The sequence below is a fragment of the Marmota flaviventris genome, chromosome 12 (genome assembly GCF_047511675.1).
Source record: "Marmota flaviventris isolate mMarFla1 chromosome 12, mMarFla1.hap1, whole genome shotgun sequence".
NCBI classification, from domain to species: domain Eukaryota; kingdom Metazoa; phylum Chordata; class Mammalia; order Rodentia; family Sciuridae; genus Marmota; species Marmota flaviventris.
In genome coordinates this window covers 96238489-96262393 of record NC_092509.1, presented here as the reverse complement: position 1 = coordinate 96262393, position 23905 = coordinate 96238489, and the positions used below count along the sequence as shown (strand labels likewise).

At 44.5% G+C, this 23905-nt stretch overlaps 1 protein-coding gene across 3 annotated transcripts in view; it reads left to right on the top strand.

Annotated features, from left to right (window-relative positions):
- The window catches only part of Cacna1e (calcium voltage-gated channel subunit alpha1 E), a 296345-nt gene that overhangs the window by 140738 nt on the left and 131702 nt on the right, over window positions 1–23905 (top strand). For all 3 annotated transcript variants that reach the window (XM_027934923.2, XM_027934922.2, XM_027934920.2), the window contains exon 7: window positions 12550–12653. In XM_027934923.2, coding sequence (XP_027790724.1) covers window positions 12550–12653 — 104 coding nt within the window. The remainder of the gene's footprint in view (window positions 1–12549; window positions 12654–23905) is intronic.

Genomic DNA, 23905 nt, shown 5'->3' with positions numbered 1-23905 from the left:
ACTGCCACTTCTACTTCCACCTGCTGCCCCGGGGAAACGACCTATCGAGGGGAGAAAAGGCCAAGCCTCGTGGGGACTGTGGTTCTTCAGAACGCTAGCTGGGACATTGGGCCAGCCCCTCGGCCCTGCTGAGCTCGGGTTGTGTTCTTCTTTTAAACATGTAAGATTGCAGGGCCCCTCTTCTGTGTGTGGTTGTGAAGATGTGTGAGAGTCTGTGTGTGAGTCTGTGCATGGTAGGCACTTGGCTCAGGGCCCGGCATAGAGTAGAAGCTTAACCGGTGGAAGCCAGGATTATTTTTCTCTCTCTGGTTACATGTAAACTCGTGGTCGGGCACAGGAAAATCTTTAGGTAAACATATTTCAATCAGGTGGGCTTAGGACCTCCAGAAAGAGGTCCGACTGGGTCCTCACAGGAATGACCAGGAAAGTTGTGCAAAGACTGGAAAAAGTGAAAAGGAGTTGTTTCCAGAATTCCCAGTGGGGGCCTAGTGAAGGTTATTTTATCCGTGTTCTCATTCAACCTTGTTTCCCCAAGCTACTAGGAGTGCTCAGGGGGAATGAGCTGTGTGTGTCTTGGGGAAAGGCAAGGGCCAAGATGGATTTGTAGGAGGGCAGCCAGGAGTAGGATAGGATAAATCAAGAGGAGAGGAGGTTGGGAGGTGGAAGAACTGGAACCTGAGGGCTGGAGTCCAGGGGAGAGGCGGAAGAAGCAGGTGAGGAGAGCGGTCTGTGTGAGCAGGAACTGCAGCTGTTGTCTGATCTGTTGTCTGACGTCTTGAGCTGGCCGCTCAAGGGAGGAATTCCCCTTCAGTGTCTCTGACAGACGGTTGCCTGGCACAGGGGTCCCCTAAGTAACAGTTAGATGGCTCTTGGGAAGGTGGATAAGGCTACCTACAAGTAGAGGTGACCAGCCTGAGGACTCGAGTGTTCTTAAGGGCCCATGAGCAATGGACAAGGAAGTGATCGTCTTCTGCACACCCGTAGCCCAGTGTGCTGTGAGAAACGGATCCAGTAGGACCATGTTGTACAACCTCACCCGTGTCCTCTTATGCCTCCGATGATGAACAGGTTCATAAGACTGGGCATTTCATTATGACCGCATCAGCATGGATGGAATTTACTGAGCATGTGCTCTACAGAGGCTGTGTTGGGTTCTGAGGAGACAGACTTCCAAGCTATGGATCCTGATTTTTTAAGCCGTTCTGATTGAGCAGGAGTGCTTCCTGTGGTCACAAAACAAACTGATTGTCTTGCGGCTTCTTCAGGAAACCATCCAGGCTAACCAGCCTTGCATAGTGTTCAATGCATGATCGTTAATGAAAGCAGGATGTTCAGTGATAAATTAATTCACCTTCTGCTCAGAATCCTTTGGGGAGGGAAAAATGAAAGCTGAGAAAAATGAGGCTTTTTTTCTTGAGCCTCCTCTCCTAGGCTGTGCTGAATATTTGAGTTTAGTTTAAGTGCACTTGCTATATGTCAACAGAGATGCCATTTTGCAGGTGATGTATTTATTTCCAGAGAAGGAAACCCACATAGGCTTTGAAGCCGAAGAATGCCAGCCAATTTATAATCTCCTATTAGTCAACAACATTATCGAGAATCTCCTATTTGTAGAGTAATAGCCCAAGTCGTGGTAGAGTGAACACAGAAATAAAAGACCCAGCTCTGTATCTGAGACGCACTCGGCCCTAATGGGAAGGGAGGGCCAATATGTAAAAGAGGCAGAACTCTTATAAAGAAGGTCTGGAAATAAGTGCAAATAAATGCCTAAGAGCAGCACTTAATGTTCTGTTTTTCTATTACTGGTGTTTATACTCAGACGTGGCGCTCTATGGATACCGAAGCCCTTGAGGGTTATTTTTCCTCTTATGTAGACTACACCAAAGTGTTGAATGAGTGTATGTGCTGCTATATGAGTGTGTCCTAATTCCTGGGGAGGGGGATTATGGAGCAGAGAAGAGGGATGGGCTTCAGGGAAGCCTTCAAGAGGCTGAGCAAAGCTGTGGTGTGAGAGGACCCCCTCCGCCCCAGTGTGGTGGAGTGAGGCCACAGGAAGGGGAGAAAGGAGGTGGAGGAACTCTTGGAGTGGCAAATATGAACACTGTCGTCATTCAGGATCCTCTGACTAGATCCTTATCTGTCTCCCTTGCTACTGCTAATAGTAGCCCTCTGTGGCCTTATTATTCCCATGTTTCCCCCTCCTTGGGCTAGCCTCCTCTGTCCATTGGCCAACACAAATCTTCCTCTTTCAAGGGCAGGTAAAACACAGCCCCAGGAAGTCTTGTCTGACAAACCCTATTTTTTTAAATTCTTGTGTTGGAGATTGAACTCAGAACTTAACCACTGAGCTACACTTTCAGCCCTTTACTTGGAGACAGGGTCTTGCTAGGATGCCCAGGGTTGGCCTTGAACTTGGGACTCTTCTGCCTCAGTCTCCTGAGTAGTGGGAATTACAAGGGTGCATTGTCCTGCCCAGCTTTGCCCCTGTCTTCAAGTCACAGTATTTAAAGTTCTGACCTTCATTGTCTTAACCTTCAGAAGAAGTTTCTCAAACAGGGTCTTCAGGTAATTTCCAAAGGAGGTTGTGAAGCAAGACTGATTACATACAAAACAATGACAGGAAAAGGGCCATATATAATTAAGTACTAAACAGAGTAGGTAGAAAAGCATTTTGAGGAGTGCACTGGAAGTCAGAAGTTCTTCAATCAAGTTCTGCTCTGTAACCAAATAGAGTACTTTGGGGCAGTCACGTCACTCTTAGCCTCCATTCTTCATCCATAAAATGGAGAGCTTGTGTGAGAGGCCGATTCCATTCACCTCTGTTATCTGTAAGATGATTAAGGTTATCAGACCGAATGGAAAATTGATTGTTTTATCAGAATGTGGAGACGGCTGGAAAAGCACTAAGTCGGTAACCAGAAGGGCTGATCCCTGCTGACCATAGGACAGGGTGGAGGGACAGCAAAGGACCGATTGAAAACCTCTTATTCTGGTATTATCCAGCATGTTCTTTCTGAAACAGGAAGGACCTTGCACAGAGTATTCACAATACAGGTTATATTGTGTCTCCTGTGTCCTTTGCCCCTCTGAGACTTACCTCCCCATTACTGCGATGGGTTCCTTTTTGGGGCTCGGGCCTCTTTCAGAAGTACAGTCTGTCTCTCATCAGCAGGCCCTGTGGAAGGGGTGAAGGGATGATGTGCTTTACATTGATCATGGTGTGGATTTCCTCTGGTGCCCTCTATTTGCCTGCATTCACTGTCCTACGTGCCCTGGTGGTGGGTGGTGTCAGAGCAACACACTGAGCTGAGACACAGCACACTTGCCTTTTCCCAGGGCAATGTAGCATCATAGCCCGACAACTCAGACCAGGGCCAGCTGCCTCTGTCCTGCCCCCCGGGGGCCCTAGAAATATCTAATTCTCCAATCTTTGGGCTATAGTTGCAAGAAAATTCTTTTAAATTTTTTTCCCATTCTTTGTTTTTAATAAAACCATAAACAATAGTTAGCTATGGACTAGTCAACTTTTTGTTATTATAATTAAAACACCTGACGAGCAACCTAGGGGAGGAAAGTTTATTTTGGCTCATGGTTTTTGTTTCAAGAGGTTCAGCCCATAGTCGGCAGACTCCATTGCTGTGGCCTCGAGGTGAGGCAAAACATCATGGTGGAAGAGTGTGGCTAGCAAAAGCAGCTCGGCTTGTAAGCAGAGAGAGAGTGAACAAGGCACGAGGGATTCAAATATAGACCCCAAGGGCACAGCCCCAGTGACCACTTCCTCCAGCAATACCCTAGCTGCCTGCAGTTACCACAGAGCTCAGTGGTTCTTCCAAATTATCCATCTGTCAAATGGATTAATCCATGACTGGTTACAGCTCTCATAATCTGATTACTTCCTCTCTGAAAATTCCTGCATTGCCACATGACCTTTCCAGGGGACATTTCGTGCCCAAGCCTGAACAGCTACTCTATAAAAGTTGCACAGTAGAAAAACAGAATTTAAAACCACGCATGTCTAACCCTTCACATTATCAATGTTAACGTTTTTCACTGTTTTGACTAAAACAGGATTTCTCTTAAGATTCACACATAGCCTAGAACTATTTGAAAAAACTTATTTTGGAAAAAAAAAAAAAGATTTGTAACTTTTTTAAATGGAAAATTTCAAGCATACACAAAAGTAAAGAGAATGAACTATCGAACCCCAATGTAACCCAGATCTAGCTTCAGCAGTTACAAGACCTGCTTTAAAGGATGTGCCCAAAGCCCCTTCCTTTTAGGCTTCTAGACCAGAGTTTTGAAAGGGAAGAGACAGGTTAAAAATCACATGATATCAATATCAATATTAGAATTATTAGGAAGTAACCAAAAAGATGTGTGGCAAGGCCCTGAGCCATGTGGGTTTTGTGGCTCTCACCTGCATGGACATGGGCATGGTGGCCTTCATAGGACTATATGGCATCCTTTACCCTCCCTTGGTTTGAAATTGATCCTCAAGTTGTCTTCCCAAAAATGTGGATGGATTTCCACCGAAACATCTGTACCTGTCTGCCCAGCATCAATGATACCCTTGCAGCAGGTAGTTATTGGTTAAAGGTTACCAATGGCCCAAGCCCCATCAATAGGGGCTGCTTGCCCATGAAGTGGAGTTGGGCTCCCAGGCCAGGAGCTTCTGACCCTGATCTACTCTATTGTGGCTGTAGATGGGACAGGGAATGCTCTTTTTCTCTGCTGTTTTGCCAAACTGGCTTACTTAGATTTTTCCCACTGGAGAAAGTGAGACCCCAAAGGGAAGGATAGAGGAATGTCCAAATAGTAAGTTACTTCTCAAGGTCCTTTGGACCTTGACTAAGGTACTTACTTATTCCCAGTCAGAATCACAGCCCAGCTCCTTGGGGGAGAAGATGGCTGCAAGTCCGGGGACTTAGAACAATCAGACTGTGCAGACCCTTAATTACTTAAAAGGGCCCCTGGCTAAGCCAGATGCTGCCTTGGAGTTTGCTTATAGAGGGAGACTTGGCATGTTTATTAAATATGCTCAGGGATCCGAGACATAATGAAATGCCTTGCCTCCTGGGAGTGACAGGCTCAGCTCCGGGATGGGGGCAGCAGGTGCTTATGCTTCACTTAGAGCTCTGTCCTCATGTTTCCACCTGCTCCTCGTCCTTCTTTCTGGGGGCTGCAAAGAGAGCTCTTGTTTTCCAGTGGCAAGATCCTGCTGTTGGGTTTCTTAGTTGTCTTTTATGCTCTCCTAGAAGGTGGTAATAGAATGGGTGGAATTGCTTTTTAGAGTCCTGGGACTAAAGGAGGTATCGAGAGTCCAAGGCTCTCGAGCAGTTGACCCACTGTGGTTCTAGATTGTGGCCCCAGGCCTGCCAATAATTTGCCCATATGCTCAGGGAAGTCACTTTGCTTTTCTGGACCTCAGTTTTCCTGTTCCATCAAATCATGGTTTGGAGGATGTGTTCTCTATTAGGAGAACCACACTCTCCTAAGAGTATGGCTGCAGTTCTTGGTGTGCAGGAAGTGAAGTTGGATGGTCCGTAGGTTTATCAATCGGGATCCACAATATCCAATAATTGGTAGGATGCATTGCACATGGCGTGATCTTCCCAAAATGTGGGTGTGTTCAGAGGAGCTCAGTGGCTCTGCCCTTAGAAACGCCATTCAACTGATGTGACTCGGGCAGGTTGCCCTCAGCCTGGTAAGGTTGGCCAAAGCCCTGGTGAAGATGGAATAGACTGCCTGAAGTCAGATTCTTAGAAATTCTGCAATGGGAGATTCTTGTGGTAGTGACTTAATGAGTGACTGCTGCTGGGGGGGCATGTAAGGGTGTGATGGAAGCAAGCGAGAACAGGGTAAAAACTAGGCAAAGATGTGTTTTTAGAAGTTCTTATGTCAGCTTGATCTCGGAGGTGGCTCCACAGTGTGAACTACAGCACAGGCTGAGATGTTTTCCCGTCCAGAGTGAAAGGGGCTGGGTCATTGATAACCTTGCAGTAGGTAGTTATCCGTTACAGGTCCCTCCCCTGTCACCATAGGCAGGCATAAAATCTCAGGTGGCACTGATCTGTCAGCCAGCCAGGGACAGACATCTGAGAAGGGAGCAGGTGTGAGCCATTAGCAGCCAACCAGCATAGCAGATGGAGGATGGGTGCCTTGTAGGTAAAGGGGACCTGGGTGGGGCCACCACAGAATCTGCCACATTCAGGCTGGTAAAAGCTGGACAGGGAGGAGGGAGGGGACTGTTCTAATGTCCGAGTTCCTGTGGGTGGTTCAGCATATGAAGGGAGGCTTCCCAGTGAGGCTGAACTAACTGATGGTTATAGAAGTCAGGATGACGTTATATTTGGGGAGGGGCAGACGGTGCCTAGGAAGGGCCCAAGTGAGGCCCAGTTATTTAAACTTTCAGAAAATCTATCCAAGAGTTCCCTTGACACTTAGGTGTTTTAGAATTATGTCTGCGCGAGACTTTGTTGAGCTACTATTTCAGGGCAGTGGCCGCTCATCCAAAGAGGGTGGCCGCCTCTTCCTCCTCATTCTTCTGCTTCCTGGCACTTCAGTCTCAACCTCCCCCCACCTTCTTCCACCTCCATCATAAATTTTCCCTACCTTTCTGGCCTCTGAATCCTGTGATTCTTTCCTTTGAAAGCTTCAGCAGGTCCTTTCCTGCCCTCCTAGAACACAGCAGATCCCCGCCTCCGAGCCCTGTGGTCCCCTCCTAGCACTGACCACAGTTTAACATTACACATATATTTGTGTGCTCGGCTGTTTCATGTGTGTCTCCCCCATTATGAGTTTCAGCCAGAACTGAGGCTGTTTTGCTCATCAGTTACCCTAAACACCTCCAAGAGAATCTGTCCTATAAGCTGAGCATGGTGGCACACACCTATAATCCTAGCAACCCATGAGGCTGAGGCAAGAGGATCATAAGTTTGAGGTTGAACCTCAGCAAATTAGCAAGACACTGTCCCAAAATCAAAAATAAGGAGGACAGGAGATGTAGTTCAATGGCAAAACTCCCCTGGGTTCAATCCCTAGTATTAAGAAAAAATAAATAGAAATAAAACCCAAACAAAACTGTCCCATATTAGGTAGTCCATGGATTTGTGGGATTAACCATGAAATCTCAGCTCTGAACTATGGAATCCAAGTCACTGGTGATTGGCTAGGAACTCGCTGTTCTCTGAATGTTCCTCTGCCTGGGTCTGGTCAGCAGGGACTTTGGACAGATGCTTTTGCTGAGATGAATGGCCTGACCTTTTTGGTAGCAGAGGGTGGCTACTCCTACCATCTCCCCACCTGCGCTCTGTTCATAATTGTTGAAGTCAAAGATCCTCTCCTTGAAATGGAGCCCGAGGCCAGCAGTTCTCAGTCAGAAGCTATTGTGCATTCCCCACCCCACCCCAGTCTGACTTTTGGAAATTCTAGATTCATTTTTGGTAGTCACAGCTGGTGGAGGAGGGATCTTGCTGACATCTACTGGGTAGGGGCCAGAGATGCAGCTACTAATGCCCAGCCTAGGGCAGCCATGCGACAAAGAATTATCTGGTCCCCAGTGGAAGTTGCATTGCAGTTGAAGAAACCCTGCTGTAGGCTCGCACGGGTCCTCCAGCTGGCGCTGCCTCAGCCAGGGAAGCAGATGTGCCCCAGAAACCCTTGGTCTCTAAACAGACCTTGGGATCAGTGTTGTCCTTCTTAGTCTTACATACGTGGCCTCCCTGCTTGGTCAGAGAGTTCATCTTCCCTAATCAGAGCTGCTGGGTGAAGGGGAAACACATCTGAAGGGCCCTTCACCACATTTTTCTTGGATCTCTGTGGAACCCACTTAGAGACCTATTTCCAAAGGTGGGGATCTGGGGATCTGGTCCTGCCTGTACAAACTCGGGCCAGGATTCCTATGGGGCCCCCTTTCCTTGCTCTCCCCATCCCCATCTTTCTCTCCAGTCTTGCTCCTCCCACCCCACCCCCAAAGATTAATGTGATAATTGCCGTGTGTGCCTGTTTACGCAGGGAGTGGGTGAGCTCACACCCTCAATCAGGCAGGTTCCCAAAGAAACGCATTCCCACGATGTCAGGGCTGGTACCCGCCGAGCACTCCTGTGCAGGTGGGCTCCCACCCCCGAACCGCTTTCTGTCTGTCATCACCCTCCTGTGAACATGTGCATGTGTGTGTCACTCAGGGAAGCGGCAGGTGAGAAGGAGGGAGTGCAGCCGGTCTGCCAGTCTAGGGGAAGGTATTGTGGATGGGAGGGGCATCAACTCCTTAAACCAGAGGACCCTGACCCAAAGTACGTCTCTGTAATATCTGACATGTAGGCAGGTTAGTCGGGGTGCTCCAGAGAAGCAGAACCTATAGCACGTATCAGAAGGGATTTGTCACAAGAATTGGTGCATATAATCACCAAGGCTGAGAAATTTCACAAGAGTCATCTGTCTATCGGGTGTTTTAGTCGGCTTTTTTTTGCCGTTGTGACCCAAAACCCAACAAAAACGGATTAGGAGGAAAGGTTTATTTAGGGGGCCACGGTTTCAGAGGTCTCAGTCCACAGTTGACTGACTCTGGGCTCAAAATAGGCAGAACATCATGGTGGAAAGGAGTGGAGGAGGAAAACAGCTCAGAACGTGACACTCGGGAAGCAGAGAGCTCTCCTCACCACAGAGGAAATATAAACCTCAAAGGCGTGTACCCAGTGACCCCCCTCCTCCAGCCACACCCTACCTGCCTACCCAGTTAATCCCCATCAGTGGATTATTACATTGATTGCGTTATGGGAGCCTTCACCTAATCATTTCACCTCTAAACTTTCTCTTCTTGTCTCCCACATGAGCTTTTGGGGGACATCTTATATCTAAACCATAACATTGAAGAACAAGACGAGCCAGTAGCTGGCTCAATCCAGTCTGGAGCCTTAGAACTAAGGAAGCTGATGGTGTAGACCCTAGTCCAAGGCCAAAGGCCCAAAGCATCCTTGGGGGGCAACTGGGTGCAGAGTTCAAGTTTAGTTCAGACCAGGACTTCTGATACCCAAAGGCAGGAGGAACAGGATGTCCTCCTCCGGGGGGTTCAGGAAGAGATCGTGAGTGTGCACATGAGCAGACAAATACACAAGTCCCTTTATTTCTACCTTTTCATTTTCTATCCAAGGCCCCAGCCAATTAGAGGGATCCTGTCCACATTAGGAGTAGGTCTTCCCCACTGAGTAGCCCGACCCACAGGCCATTCTTCTCTAGGACATCTTGATGGACACACCATCTTGAGGGATGCTTCACCATCCCTCAATCTAAAGTTAACCATTGCAATAGTCGCTCCATGAATGGTGTGGAAGGAGGCAGCTGGCAGTCTCTGTGCCAACATTCTTCTTAGGGAGGGCCTTATTTACGCTTAGCAATTCTACAATAGAGGTCTGAGTGGCAGAGGTTCCCCTGTGAGATTCTCTGGGGTCAGAATCCAAGAGAAAGTGGTTTGGAAACAGCATGGGGGAGTCCTCAGCTAGGCTGTCCCATGTTCTCGCAGGAAGAATTGCAGGGGAAAATAAAAATGCAAGGATCCTATACCAAAGAGGCTTGTGAGCTTTGTAACTCTATCTCCCTTTCATTCTCTGCTGCTTCTGTGACAGTCTCTTATTCAAGTACTGCTCCCTTCCTCTTCCTGTGAGACAAACATGTGTGCATACCACCAGAGACAACAGCCACCACTCTGCCATGGCGCCCGCAGTGTCCCCCCACTCCACTTCTCATGGTATCAGGACGCTTGTTGCCTTCAGAGTTTTTGATTGCTTCTTTTTTAATCCCAAGATGATTGAGTCGATGTCTCTCCTACACTGGACAGAATGATGAATCAGAAGGAGATGGAAGCCCTAATCAACATCAGACGAACCTCCATTTTGGAGGAGAGAAGCACAAGTTCTTCACTTGCCCACTTCCTGCTGAGGGTTCCCCCCCCCCATGTGTCACTAACCCGAGGAGCAGCACGTGAGGGGAGGGGAAGTCACCTGGTGGGGAAGGAGTGAGAGGAGACGGGGAGAGGGAGCTGGGTGTGGAGAGGGTGCGGCAAGTCTATTAAAAGGTTTGTGAATAATCTAGAGAAGCTGTCAAGCTGCTTTCTCCGGAGGAACCTTTAAGCTGTCAGTCATCTTTCATAACCTCCAGGGCATGGCGCTACTGGGGCTGTTGTCTTCCGGACTCTTTCTTCTTCTTCCCCTTCTCTCCCCCCGCCCCGTTCCCCCCCATCTAGGAGGCTCCAGGGCTTTGGTGCAGGACATTTGTAGCAATTCAGGAGAATTCCATGGTTGGATAGGTGTATCCAGAATGAATTTGCATTGGGTTATTTTTGACAAGAGAATCATCTTATTAGAAATGTGGTCATTTATTGACCAATTGAGCATCTGAGTGTGCCAAACCCTTTGTCAGCAGCCAGACAGAAACTGGAGTAAATAGTTAAGGTGTCTGCTTTGACATGGATTAAAGCAAACCCAAATCATTCTCATAAAACGCTGTTAAAAAGACCCTGTTGGTCATCGGCATTTTCTAGAAGAATTGAGAAGCACATTCCAGAATGTGGGCCGGTGAGGGGAGTCTGTTCATCCCTACATTTCATACCAGGTGTTTCCCAATGTATTAATAGGCTTTCTTTGAGAAAGAAGGTTCTACAATCAAGGAAGTTTATGAAATATCATAATAAACAAAGTAAATCATGTTCCTTTTTCTGCAGGTCCTCTCATAGGCTGGGAGGCATATGTAATTGGCCATGTTTTCCAGGTTTCTCTGGTTGCTGAAGCCCATTTTCCATAGCGCACAATGCTACTGGTTAGATTACAGCAATGAGAAGGACACCATCTTGGACATACTTCTCTCCACCCAAGTGAGGTTGCTCTGAGCTAGCCTCAGACCATGGCTCTGTTACCTCTGAGACGAGAGACAACTTCTTGTCACAATTTTGTCATTGTCATTTTTTGTCACTGCAAATAATGAGTAAGATTTATGGGTAGCTGAGCCCCGATCCAGGTGCTAGGCGAAGACTCAGTCTTTGCTATCTAATAACACTAAATAGGAGGCTGGCAAAACCAGAGAGTGAATGAAACCTGTTAATCTGGAGCCCCCTGGTGAAGCATTGGAACTAACTGGTCTTTATAGAATGTCTGGTTTATGATCATGAACACAGAGCTACCTATGCAAGGATCATTCAATTCGTTTTGATGCTCACAGGAAGGCCAATGTTTCAGATGTCTCAGAAAAACTAGGTTTCCATGTCCATTAAAACTCTTGTGACTCTTGACATCTAGTTCTGCCTCTTCTGGTAATCGGGAACTGTTTTCCTGAGGTCTGGCTTATGTCTTCCTGCTTGTATTGAGCAGAGCTGCCTAAACCAAAGAGAGATCTTAGCCACTGAAACTGACAGGTCTTTGTTCCATCCAATTCAGAAAGTGTTTTAATGTTTAATTTTGAGTCTATTTCAGTTGTAATCATCTCTCTGAGCAGTTCTGAGTGCCAGAGAAATTTTGAGTTCTAGTCTTAATTTTACTTAAGTAGGATGTGAGTTTTGACTTTGATGACTTTGATCCCCCCAGTGAATTGGGAATTAAATATGTGTTGTTTCAAATGGGTATTAAATTTTGTGTAAGAGGAGTTGGGAGTTGGGTGGCGATTTCAAAACTCTGCACATGTGAAATACATTTCAGGAAGACTACTTGAAAAGACTTGGTGTGTGAGAGTCAAGACAAAGCCAAAGGCACATACGTTGGAGAAGACTTTTCAACATAGTCCCATGTTCTAGTTCAAGGGTCTAATAAAACATACTGTCAACATATGAGACATCTGCAATGGTTGCTGCTTTTGGACAGATGTTTGGTAGAACTCTTAATTCTTAGTCATTCTGGGGCTTTTATTCCAACTTATGGTACAAGTATCCAAAATATAGATTTTGATGCATTTTTTCACTTCCCTGTGCGTTAATATAAGAGAAAGAGAATGATCTCCATTCGATTCTAGTGTGTTCCTTGTTCTGTCCAGAGCCTTGCTGGGGCCAGACCTGGACCAGCTCTGCACTATGGTGGAAGGAGAGTCAAAGCCCAGGTCAAGGGCTGAGCAAGATGTGGATGGCCCTGATTTTTTCTAAGCAGCCCCATCAAACACTTCACCAGCATTCACAGAATAGTGATGGGCACAGCCTGCCTTTGTCTTTTGGAGAATTTGTTTCTTGGAGAGAGCAAAGGCTTAGAGCTCATGTCACCCAGCACCATCATACCAGTTAGTTTTTGCATGACCTTGGAAAGGTACTTGGCTTCTCTGCATTCCATCTTCTCATGTGAAGGAAGGGTGTTGGAATGTTCCCACATGGAAGTTATGGGGAGGCTGATGCCGTGTCCCCACTATGTACATGGCAGAGGACAGATGGACTGACAGTAAAGCCAGGTTGGGAGTGCAGGGAGGCAGTATGTACCTGCTGCACTGTCTGACACACAATCCTGTGTATGAAGCTGCAGGAATATTGGCCTTGCCTCTGACAGATGGCCTGAAGTATTAAGGAACCATTTTTTTTTCTTTCAGACCAATGATGCCTTAGGAGCCACCTGGAATTGGCTGTACTTCATCCCTCTCATCATCATCGGATCCTTCTTTGTCCTCAACCTAGTCCTGGGAGTACTTTCTGGGTAAGCCAGATGTTTTTCTGTTTTTTTGCTAACTGGAAACTAATGCCTCCTGACTCATGACAGATTCATTCATTTAACCTTCATTTAGAAGACACTTACTGAGCAGTCCCTTTGTGCCAACTGCTGTTCTAGATGCTGGAGATGCACTACTGAACCATCGTTCTAATCACCTTTATTATTCTTAGGAGTTAAAATCTTTGCATCAGGTACAATACTGAACATGGTGATTGGCGAGAGTTCATTTATCCATTCGTCTTTTTACTTGGCAATTCTATGTCAAATAGTATGCTGGTTGTCAGGAATACAAAATCGAAAAGATGCAGGTTTAATCCTCAAATGATTCTTACGCTGCAGTGTATATTGTACATCAAATCCCACAATTGTGACTTGAATTCACTTATCAGTTTGCAAGTACTCAATGTCCAATACCGTGGTCTGTATTACAAGGAGCACATAAAGTACAAGGTATGGTCCCCCCCACACCTGCTCTGCTTGAGAAGCATGTTTTGCTGGGATAACAACACAAATGCTTGCAACTGAAATGGGAGAATTTTACTAACTAATATTGGATATAATTACTTAGTGGGTGGAAAGGACAAATCTATACTATTGGAAATCATTGAGGTTGGTTTCAAGAAGCATATAAAATGCCTCTTAGGATAACATGGAATACGTGGGCGTGAACATCCCAAGAATGGGAATACCACACCCTAAGCAAAGATGAAGAAATGGGGGACATGTCCTGGAGGGTAGAGGGGTCATGGCATGACATCTTAGGATGCCTAAGAGTCGAGGAATGTTTTAGAGGGCCTTATATTACTCAGCAAAACTGGACTCAATTTGTCAGAGTGGCATTAAGTTCTTCCAATGACAACTTATAAGGTGGTACTTCAATGTGAGCATGGCGGACTGAACCAAGCTGGTCATTCCTTGAAACTCCACTAACACAGGAAATCCATATTAAGAGGTACCTAAGGGCAAAGCCAGTAAGAGGAATCACAGCAGATGAGAGATGTGTGATGACTTTTGAAGCTAAGGGGTGAATGGTAACTGAGGTAGTTGGAAAGCTGAGGTTTAATGTGTACAGTGGGGAATGCCCATAAAAAAATAAAATTAATTGTTGAGGGCCCAAGAAAGCCTCAAGAATTGGAGGTTGTCAGGTATCTTCTTCCAGGTAACCCTAATAACTGGGGCGTGCATGGTGTGGTGCTAGAAACAAGAGGATTGGCTGAACATCCTTGCTCCTCCCTCTACTTTAGACCTGTCTCCAGACATCTGCCCCACACAATACCCACTGCGGTGCAAGGCAGGACAACTAATCAGATGCTTGGTGGTAACAGGGTGTGCATCCAAGGGTGGGGTTGACATATAATGAAAACAGTTACATGAAATTCCGCAAACTGAATGTCAGTACCCCAGCCACTTCGGCTCTCCCAGAAATGCAGCCATCTGGTAGCAATTTAGAGGATTCTTCTAAATTCTGTATGTAAAGTGTTTTAAAGAGAAGATCTATCCTGATATTTGAGGCAGACCAGAGAAATAGGTTCCCGCACTACCACCTTCAGTGAGCTCTTAGTTTCCTATGGCTACTACAACAAATCACTACAAACTAGGTAGCTTAAAACTGAGATTTTATTCTCTCAGTTCTGGAGGGTAGAAGTCCAGAATCTGGCAGGACCATCCTTCCTCCAGGGACTTGAGGGGAGAATTTATGTTCTTCCACTTCCAGTTTCGGGCATTCATTGCCACATCACTCCAGCCTCTGCCTTTGTGGTCACACCGCCTCTTGCTCCCCCAGGTCTGCATGATCTCCCTCTGCCTCGCTCTTACACCAATGCTTGTCATTGGATTTAGGATTCCTGGATAATCCAGATGATCTTTTCATCTGAATATCCTTAACTATATCTGCAAAGATCCTTTGTCTGGACCAGAGGCAGCATCCAGGAGTTCCAGGAATTTGGATATGAGCATTGTTTTTTGGGGTCATCATTCGACCACTACACTGTTCACTCCGGAAGCCCCAGCCATTTAGTTTCTGATGAGCTTTCCTTGCCTTACTCTTTGATCTGAGCACTCAGCTAGGGAGCATCAGCATTGAGGAAAAGGCCCAGTGTAAGAGCTCCAAAGCAAAATAATAAATAGAAAAAAAAGGAACTGGAGGGAATATAAACAAAGCGAGGAGTAGAAGACAACTTCAAAAGCTGTGGTGATATTAGCAAAGAGAATAAAAATAATTTCATCTACAAAATAATTATTAAAAGAATTTGAGGTTAACAAGCACTCTTGGAAATTAACTTAGAGTGTAAGTAATTTGCAATTAATGTAAAAATGTAATAAAAATAAAAAGATAGTAAAGGGCTGAAATATGAAGTTGAGGCCATCACATAGAAAACAAAGAAAAAGGGTTGATCCAAAATTTAAATATGAGTTCCATGAAGAGAACAGTGAAATGGGAAGAATTAACAGAAAAATGTGAGAAATGTTCCCAGAACTAAGACTGATGTTGCCAGATTAAAAGATCTGCTAAGCCATGTGCAAATGATGCTCTTTCCGGCATTGTTCCTTGGCAATAGGGAGTTGTAGGCTACCTGGGAAATGTAGACAACAGGGAAACTAGACGGGTAAAATGTTGGATGCATACAGTGTAGCAGTTAGGAGCAACACATACCAAGTACACACGGAACATAGGGTATTTAAGAGTAGTTTAGTGAAAATGAGACCAGATGATTATAATACTATTTACATAAACGTATGCCCAGAAAACAGTTTGCAAGAATATATTCAAATTGAAAGTACACATTGGATATATTGTGATAATAGTTTTTTTTTATGGCAGGGTGATAGAAGGTGGATTCATTAATTAACCATAAAAGTGTCCTCTGAGTGCTCAGCACAACTAATTAAAGGTAATACACCAAGATGAATCATCATGAAATTCAGAACATGGGAGTAAACAATATTCTGAAAGCACCAGCAATTGGGAAGAGGATAAAATTTACCTACCAACAGTTAAGACTCAGGCTGACATTGAGCCCCTCAATGATAACTCTAAAAGTTAGAAAGTTCTATCTTTCTAAAGCTTTCAGGAAGGAAAAAAAAAAAAAAAAACTTTTAAGATGAATTCTATACCCAGCCAAAGTACCAATTATTCACAAGGATTGATTAGCAATATTTTCAGATACCCTTTCTGAAGAAGTTACTGGGTAATGCGAATTAATAAAAATAAGTAATTAAGAGAAACATGATGCTCATAGAAATGAGGGATTCAATAGAGGAGACATGGAAGGGGATTGATTCCCGGGATGATGATGGTGAAGGGAAGTCTGAGAGCTGTCAGTGGTCTAGAGGGCATTAAGATCAGATTTGAACAGGAGGATCCAGCTCAAAAAATGCTCTTTAATTAAAAAAAATTCCCTGATATGTTATATTCAAGAGTCTATAGTTTTGTCAAAACTACATGTATGGACACATATGTGCACATGTGTACATAATTGCATGTGTGCACGTATATGCATGCATGTATAGACACATGCATATGCATATGGTTTTGACAAAAATCATAAGACTTGAATATAATGTATCAGGGAATATTTCACTTTCTCTTAAATATAGCAATTTTAGAGCTCTACAATTCATTTGTGACATATACATATATGTGCCTATGTATATGCATGTGTGTGCAGGTATATACATGTATATGTATAGTTTTGACAAGATCATAAGTTTTTGAATGACATACATACATATGCCATATACATATTTTATATGTGTACATACACACACACACACTCTATGTGGATGTATTTATATACACAACCCCATAAGCATTTAATTTCACAAAATACAGAAGGGTTACAATAAAGAAATGTAAGCATAGCAAGCTCTCTGCACAGCACAGCCATCAATCAGTTCCCATTGTCCAGGATGAAGTCTGAGCTAGCCCTCATGGTGCTATAATTGCCTTGACTTGGATGGAGGAGGCAGAGTAGGGAGAGGGAAAGAGGGTGCTAAAGACTGAAATCTTAGGTTCTGCTATGAGGTTGTCTTTTTAAGAAGTATCTGAAAGTGAAAGACAAAGAGAGAGCAGTGTTTTAAGTATAATATTTAGAAATCTGGAAATGAATACCAGAAGAAATAGGCGAGAGTTGGGAGTGAGATTCAGAGGTTGGGAGAGGTGAGACAGTGGGGCTGCTAGTTTTTCATTATAAATCTTTCACAATTATGTGGCTTTTTATAATTCTACATTACTTTGAGAAAAACAGAAATTAAAATTTCAAAGTAAATATTGCATACGCAAAGTATACAATGAAAGGAGTGTATGAGGACATTCATCTAGCATCAGTTGGGGAAGGATTGGCCCCAGGAGAGATCAGATTCAGGAGGATCAAGAAAGAAATAACCATACTAGTCCAACTAAGTGGTGCTAGGAGCCAGTGATGGTGATTTGTGAAATAGTTATGGAGGAGACACGGAGACATTGGGAAGGAGTACTCAATAGCAGATATCTTGAGTGGGGATTTTAGAGTCGTAAAAGGATCTCTTATGGATGTGTTTGTTCAGTAAGCACTTATTAACATCTTTTGCTATGCCCAAGCTCTGCTTCGGTAACTGTCCACACAGCCTGTGTCTACCACTCAGTGGCTGCCTCTGGGAGAGGTCTCACCACAGATGTCTTTCTTCTCATATGTCTTCTGAAGGATATTCTCTTGTGTGTGAGACCTTATTCCCTTGTTCTTCACCCTTTCTCATTTCCCAAGTGTGTCCACAGTTTAGAAAATCCAAGACAGATTCTTAACTATTTGAGAAAAGACAAAAATAGATGCTGTGCTAGCCGAAGTCACTGACACTCCAGACAAGACTCCAGTATGGGTTTAAGGTGTCTCTTCTAGAGCTAGAAATGGAACAGAGAACAGTTTCACCAGACAATGCTTGTGTCTGACCCTGTGAACTTTTCCATTTGGAGAAGATATGAGAATGGAAAGAGTGTACACTGGAAAAATCATGGCCTGTAGCAGGACACTCGTGGCTATGGTGCCTGTGCCAGTAAGCAGCCACTTGTGTGCATGGTGCCCTTGGACAAGTTACTCTGAGCCTGCTTCCCTCTCTGTGAGATTGGCTACCTATATCTTGCTCTTGCAAAAGCTTGGTCTGGGGTCTGGCAGGGAGTAGCTCTTAGCTCCCATGAGCTGCCTGTGCCCTGTGATAATAGTGACATACTACATGTCCTCCACCTGTTAGGTCCAAGTGGCCGTCATCTGCACAGCAACCGTAAATGTTTGACCGGAGCCAGCTGTGGGGCTGGGAGACAGCTGCCTTAGGTTGAGAGGTGCCATGGAACTGGCAGGGCAGATGCCTCCTGGCACTTCTGGAGAAACCTAGGAAGTAGCAACTGCAGCTGGGAATGGTTGGTGTGAATAAATTCTGACATTTAAAGGAGTGTTAACCATAGGGGCTTTACAGACTGGGACTGAAATATTTCTGTCTTGATTTCTTTTTCACATTCTGATGCTCCGCACGTCTCTCAGCATGGGGATGGGGTTCACTGCTGTCTGTGGAGGGCTCAGCAGCAGCTGGTCCTATGTGTAGGAAGGGCCACAGGCTTTCTCTCTTATGTCCTGGAAAGCATGGAGGCTTTCTCCTTATAACTGGTCTTTGGTTGGGATTTGTACTTTGAGGCCCCTTAGGAAATAGCTCTGAAAGTTTCAGCCTCAGGAAACAGATTTCCTGTGACCTGCAAGCATGTCATGGGCCGAGGCTATTCCAAGAGCAGAAAGACACAGCAGTGGAAGGGGACACACCTGGTGCCTATGTTGGGCAAGTAAGGAAGAGTGTGCTGGTGGGAGGGGCCAGGTGCTCATAGCCCACTAGGGAAATGACCAAGGCACCTGTCTCAGGGGCCCAGGCATTGGTGGGAGAAAGACTGTGAGGTGTGCATGTTGGCTTCGTATTTAAAAAGGAAGTATGGATGGAAGCATTGTAGCATTTTTACTTGTCTCAGAGGAAATAGGATTTGATGAAAACCATTAGCTTAGGCTTGAAGAGAAGCAGAGCTTCCTGTCTCCATGGAAACAAACCAGGGCTGCATAAGCACATCCTGAAGTGCTGTCAGGGGCTACAGGGCAGAAAGCTCACACAAACAGAAAATGACCCTGAGCTATTCCAGTGTCTCCACCCACTGCTCCCAGGGCTCCTGGAGAGGGAAGCAGACTTAAGGGAGCAGTTGAGCTGCCTCCAAATGAGGGCAGTGGCTGTCAGGCCATGAACTGCTCACGGTTACACATGTGAAGCAATGTGAAATCTCATGTATGCAAAGCGTGTTAGTTTCAGAGCATCTTTGCTTCTAAGATCATATTTGTTTCTCATGACAACTCTGTGGTAGGTAGATGGTATCTTCATTTGGAGATGCAAAAGGGAAGGTTTAGAGAAGCGATTCTCCAACTAGTTGCAGAGGGAGGGCCAGAGGTTACAGTCTGTCAAACTCTAGTTAGGTCAGTATTCCAGGTAGCCTCTATCAGGGGTACCAACACCCAAGGTGGCACAACTAGCGAAAGGCTGCCAAGGGGGTAGCTCAGCTCAGGTATCATCCTGACCATATAGATTTTTGTACAAGTTTTAATCTATCTGTCTGCATTGATGCACAAGCTAGTCTTCATATATGCAGCATGACCTTGTCCATACAGGGTTGAAGATGCTAAGACCCACTGTCAAGATGGTCTTGCCTAAGGACTGATGAGGAGGGGTGAACTGTTAGTATTGGGAGGGATTCTTTTGGTTGCATCTCTTCAATGAATGGAATGTCTTCTATGACAAGAAAAATGACAGCTGTCTCATTTGCTGGCTGGGCTTGATAATGCAGTGTAATTCAGCAAACATGTATTGAGTGTTTACTCTGTGTTTAAAAAAAAAAGCCTGTGTAGCTGTTTAGCTTACAAAGATGAATAAAACAAGGAGATTGTAGGCTAATGAAAGAAATGATCCAAAATACTTAGAATGAGGTCTAAATTTAAATAGTTCAGAATTCTAGTACCCTCAATGGCTATTTAAGATTCACGTATGTGGGTCACATGGTTTGGGTACTTAGTATGAGGGTATTGTTGCAAATACAAAGGTGAATAAGATCTAGGTCTTGGACACAAGGAACTGACTATAGACTCTCAGTGTCACACCTCGGCTCTACTGAGTTACTTGCCATTGCATATTGGAAGGTGGCCTCTGAATGTTGCCCAGACCTGATATGAGACAGGAATGGCTGCTGGTCTTAATAAAGAAATTATTCAGCCCAGATCAGTGGTCCAGATGAGATATCTGAGGGGTGTTGGTGGCTGTTAGTTTGACATATGTCTGATTCCTCCTGAGACAGGTTGACATGAAAAGTGACTGACTAAAATGAGTGAGTGAACTCCACGGTAGTTTCTGTAATTCTGATGCTGGTGTCTACTAGGGGACATTCATTTGTTCACTCAGAGGTTACTGAGTACTGGGCTGCATGTCACCCACTTCCAGGGCTGGGGATATGGGATCAGATGAGGATGGAGAGATGCTACCCTCAAGGAACTTGTCATCTAGGTAGAGAGATGGCAACAGGATGGACATTTGAACTAATGGTTGGCTAGACAATGAGGAGAACATTCCAGCAGGAGCTGAGAAGGATAAAGGCCCTGGAATTGAGAGCAGCTTGGGTGAAGCCTGTTGGGAAGCAGAGTTGAGGCAGAGGCATTGAAAGCCTATGAGCATAAAGGTGATCCTGGGAGCTTGTGGGAGGTCCTGAGTTGTGAGCTGGGAAGATGTCTAGATCTGATTTGAAGATGATAAACCTGGGGCAAATCTGGAGAAGCAACTCTACAGAGAAGCAAGACTGGAAGTAGGTGGTGTGTTGGGAGGAACAGTTGAGGAGAGAAGCAGAGAGTCGAGTTTATCAGGCTGCGGGTGGAGAGGGTAGGATGGATCTAGCAGGTGCTGGGGGCATGGGTTCCACAGGACTTTGTGACTGTGAGCTGTGTCTGAGCGTGCCCTAGTATAAAAATAAGAGGAAATCCTCCAGGACTGCTTCTGAGCCTCCTGGTGGCGGGGGAAAAGACAGAATGAAAAATGGGTTTGAGGGGAAGAGGTAGGTTGTACACCTTTTGAGTTTGAGAAAACATAACACGCTTTCTGCCTTTGGGCTACTGCACAGCAGTATAGTAGGTTTCTTTCCGGTTGAATTTTTTAAGCTGTAATTTGCTGAGTCTGTGCTATGCACCAAATATTGTGCCAATTTCATGCCACATGCCAGCTAATCTAATCCTCACGATGATCCTATGAGATATTACTTTTTATTATTGCTATTTAGATTTTTTTTTTAATAAACAGGGTAGCTGTGATGGGGAGGTTTGGTAATTTATCTAAGCAAACAAAGCTCTTCAATAAAAGGATCAGGGTTTGGAATGAGGTCTCCCAGGCCTGAACACTAAATCCTTATAAAACACATCTTCCATGTAGTTTAAATGTCCTTTATGGAAGAAATTGTGTGACATCCAGTACAGTAAAATTTGCTAAAAAAAAATAATAATTCAGAGGTCCTTAAGGCAACCTAGATGATCCTACTGACAGATCTCATGCTGCACCCTTTTATAATTAGCACAACGGAGCATTCACCGTTCCTCCTTTGCATTTTTCTGGGTGAATTGCATGACGCTGAGAGTTTGTTAAAAGATCTGCATTTCCTCAAGACCTGCTTTATGTATCAGTTGTCAAAATTGTGTCTTAGAGTGGATTAAAATTTATTCAAGGAGGATGGGCCTCTTTGTAAGCCTTTTGTCATTTGCTCCTGGCCTGAATGTTACAAATGAGGAAACTCGAATAGAGGGTAAATGACTTGCTCATCTGAATACAGGGCTGCTCAGTGTCAGAGCTGAGTTAGATCCGGGTCCCCGGCTCCAGGATGCTTTTTCTCTGTGCCGTAGACATAATACAGTAGTAAAGTACAGACTCTGAGACAGCATTGCTGGGTTTGAATTCTTCTTCCATTGCTTTCTGGCTGCATGGTGTTAACCAAATCACTTCACTTCTCTAACCCTTCATTTACCCAATTGTAAATAACCCTTATAGGATGACGAAGGAAATGAGATCAGACCATGCATGCTAAGTGGATAGTATTTAGGAGATAACAAATTCTTGATAAATGTTAACAACTAGGGACGAATCGTTCTTCTTACGTAGCAAGTACTTCCATTGAGTCCGTTAGCAAGATCTCAGATACCATCCATGGCAACCTATAGGGGGCACTGGAGATGGACTGTGCCCTCGTGTCCCTCATAGGGCCACCAACCTCAACACTGCTCCATTTGCAGTTCTTTGAAAATGCCTTTTTCTTTGTACCCTCTGCTACTGCGGTGTGGAGTAAGCCTCCAGCTGCCTTAGTTTGCTTTGTTAACACTCATCTCTCTCAGCCTTTTGGCTTTGACCTCCTCCATGACATCTTTCCAGGTCCATACCCACTCCTATTTTGCGGTTAGATTTAGGTGTATAAAAAATAACAACAAAAAAATCTTTCCCACATGCATCTGTAGCAACAAGTATCGGTCTGTGACAGAATCAATTACTCATAGTAACATTATGGAATTACTTTTCAGAATTTAATTGTAACACTAATGACAAGAGTTAACCTTTATTGAAAGCTTGTCATTTGCCCGACACAATGCTAAACACTTTCCATATGTTACTTCAGTTAATTTTTATAACAATCTCATGAGTCAGGTACTGTCGTTAAGCCCATTTTACAAATGAGAAATGGAGGTCCGAAAGAGTTTGAGCCTTGCCTAAGGCTGCGTGGTGAGGAGCAGAGCTCTCCTGCCTCCCCAGCGTTGACTGACTTCCTCCTATTGGAATTATGAATGTCTGTGAGCTGTTGGTTTTGTTTCTCATGCTGGATGTTTTTCCAGAGGGCTGGATCTGACCTAAAATCCTAGTGCCGTTTTTTCTATTCTTAATAAATGATTGCTGGGTTAAAGGTAACCAGTAACACCAAAACCCTCCTGGGGGATGCCCCACCCCTGGAGCCTCTTAGAGAATAATATTGCAGAGGAAGAGGCTGGCATTTTAAGCCGGGAGCATAATCACTGGTATTGGTGATCCTCTGTGGAGCGAGGTCCCTGCTTGCAGCCTACAGGCATTTGAGACAAGTAATTGTCACAGGTTGAACATTTTTACACATGATGTTTAGCAATTTTTTTTCCTTCTAGTCAGTTGCTCATGCCTTGTGCCCACTCTCCTAGTGGAATATTTGTCTTCATATGAATTTAAAATATCTATTGGTATAGTATATTAACCCTTTTATGTCCTATGTAGAAAAAGTTTCAGGAAAAATCACTTTTAAAGAAGAAAGTTGTCATCCTGTTGGGAATTACGGGCAACCAAAGTGTTTGGGAGCCCAAACAAAGTCAAAGCAGTTATTCATTATTCCTTTGGGATATTTCATTTGGGAAGCACTTTACAAGTATCTGTTTGATTCTCAAAATGATCCTAAGGTATATTATCATTGTTTCACAAATAACGAGATTACAGCTAAAAACAAACAAGACCTATCCTAAATCGTCAACCTGAAAGTGTAGCTTCTTTTAGTCCAGTACCATTTGGTACACTAAGTACTGTTGGCTCCTGTGGCCTGAGCCTTTCCAATGGGATCTTTGCTGCTTGGCTTCTATTTAAAACAGTTATGATTGACACTCATGCTCCAGCACAACAAAGTGATTTTTTGAGTTCATTAATTCAACAAATATTTATTGAGCACTTATTAGTTACCAAACACTGTTATAGAGGCTGGAAATTTAAAAAAAAAATCCATGGTGTCAAGGAGTTTATATGCTTGTGTTGCATGCATAATCTATATATCATATTTCTTCTGTGACTTACCATATTGGGAAGAGTAATCGATGCCAGAATCTTGAAGTTGCTGTGTGTGCTTCCTTGCCCTTATCTACATAGGGGAGCAGAGAAGATGCTGAGGTGGGCTTGGCCAAAATGGGAGGTGAAGATGCATAGTGTGGAAAGAGGTGAATTCATATCTGGGAGAAGGCAAAAGTCATACCCAGAAAGGTCAAATCTGCACGGTAGGGTCAAGATACAGAAGGAAAAGGAATAGAGAAATCAGTGAATGGAGTAATGGAGATTAGTAATCCAAATAAGTTATGATTTTTATAAGGATTGACCTTTTACTGAGAAAATTGGACAGTTAAGTTGGGACATCATTCAGTGCCTTTTGATGATGAAGAAAA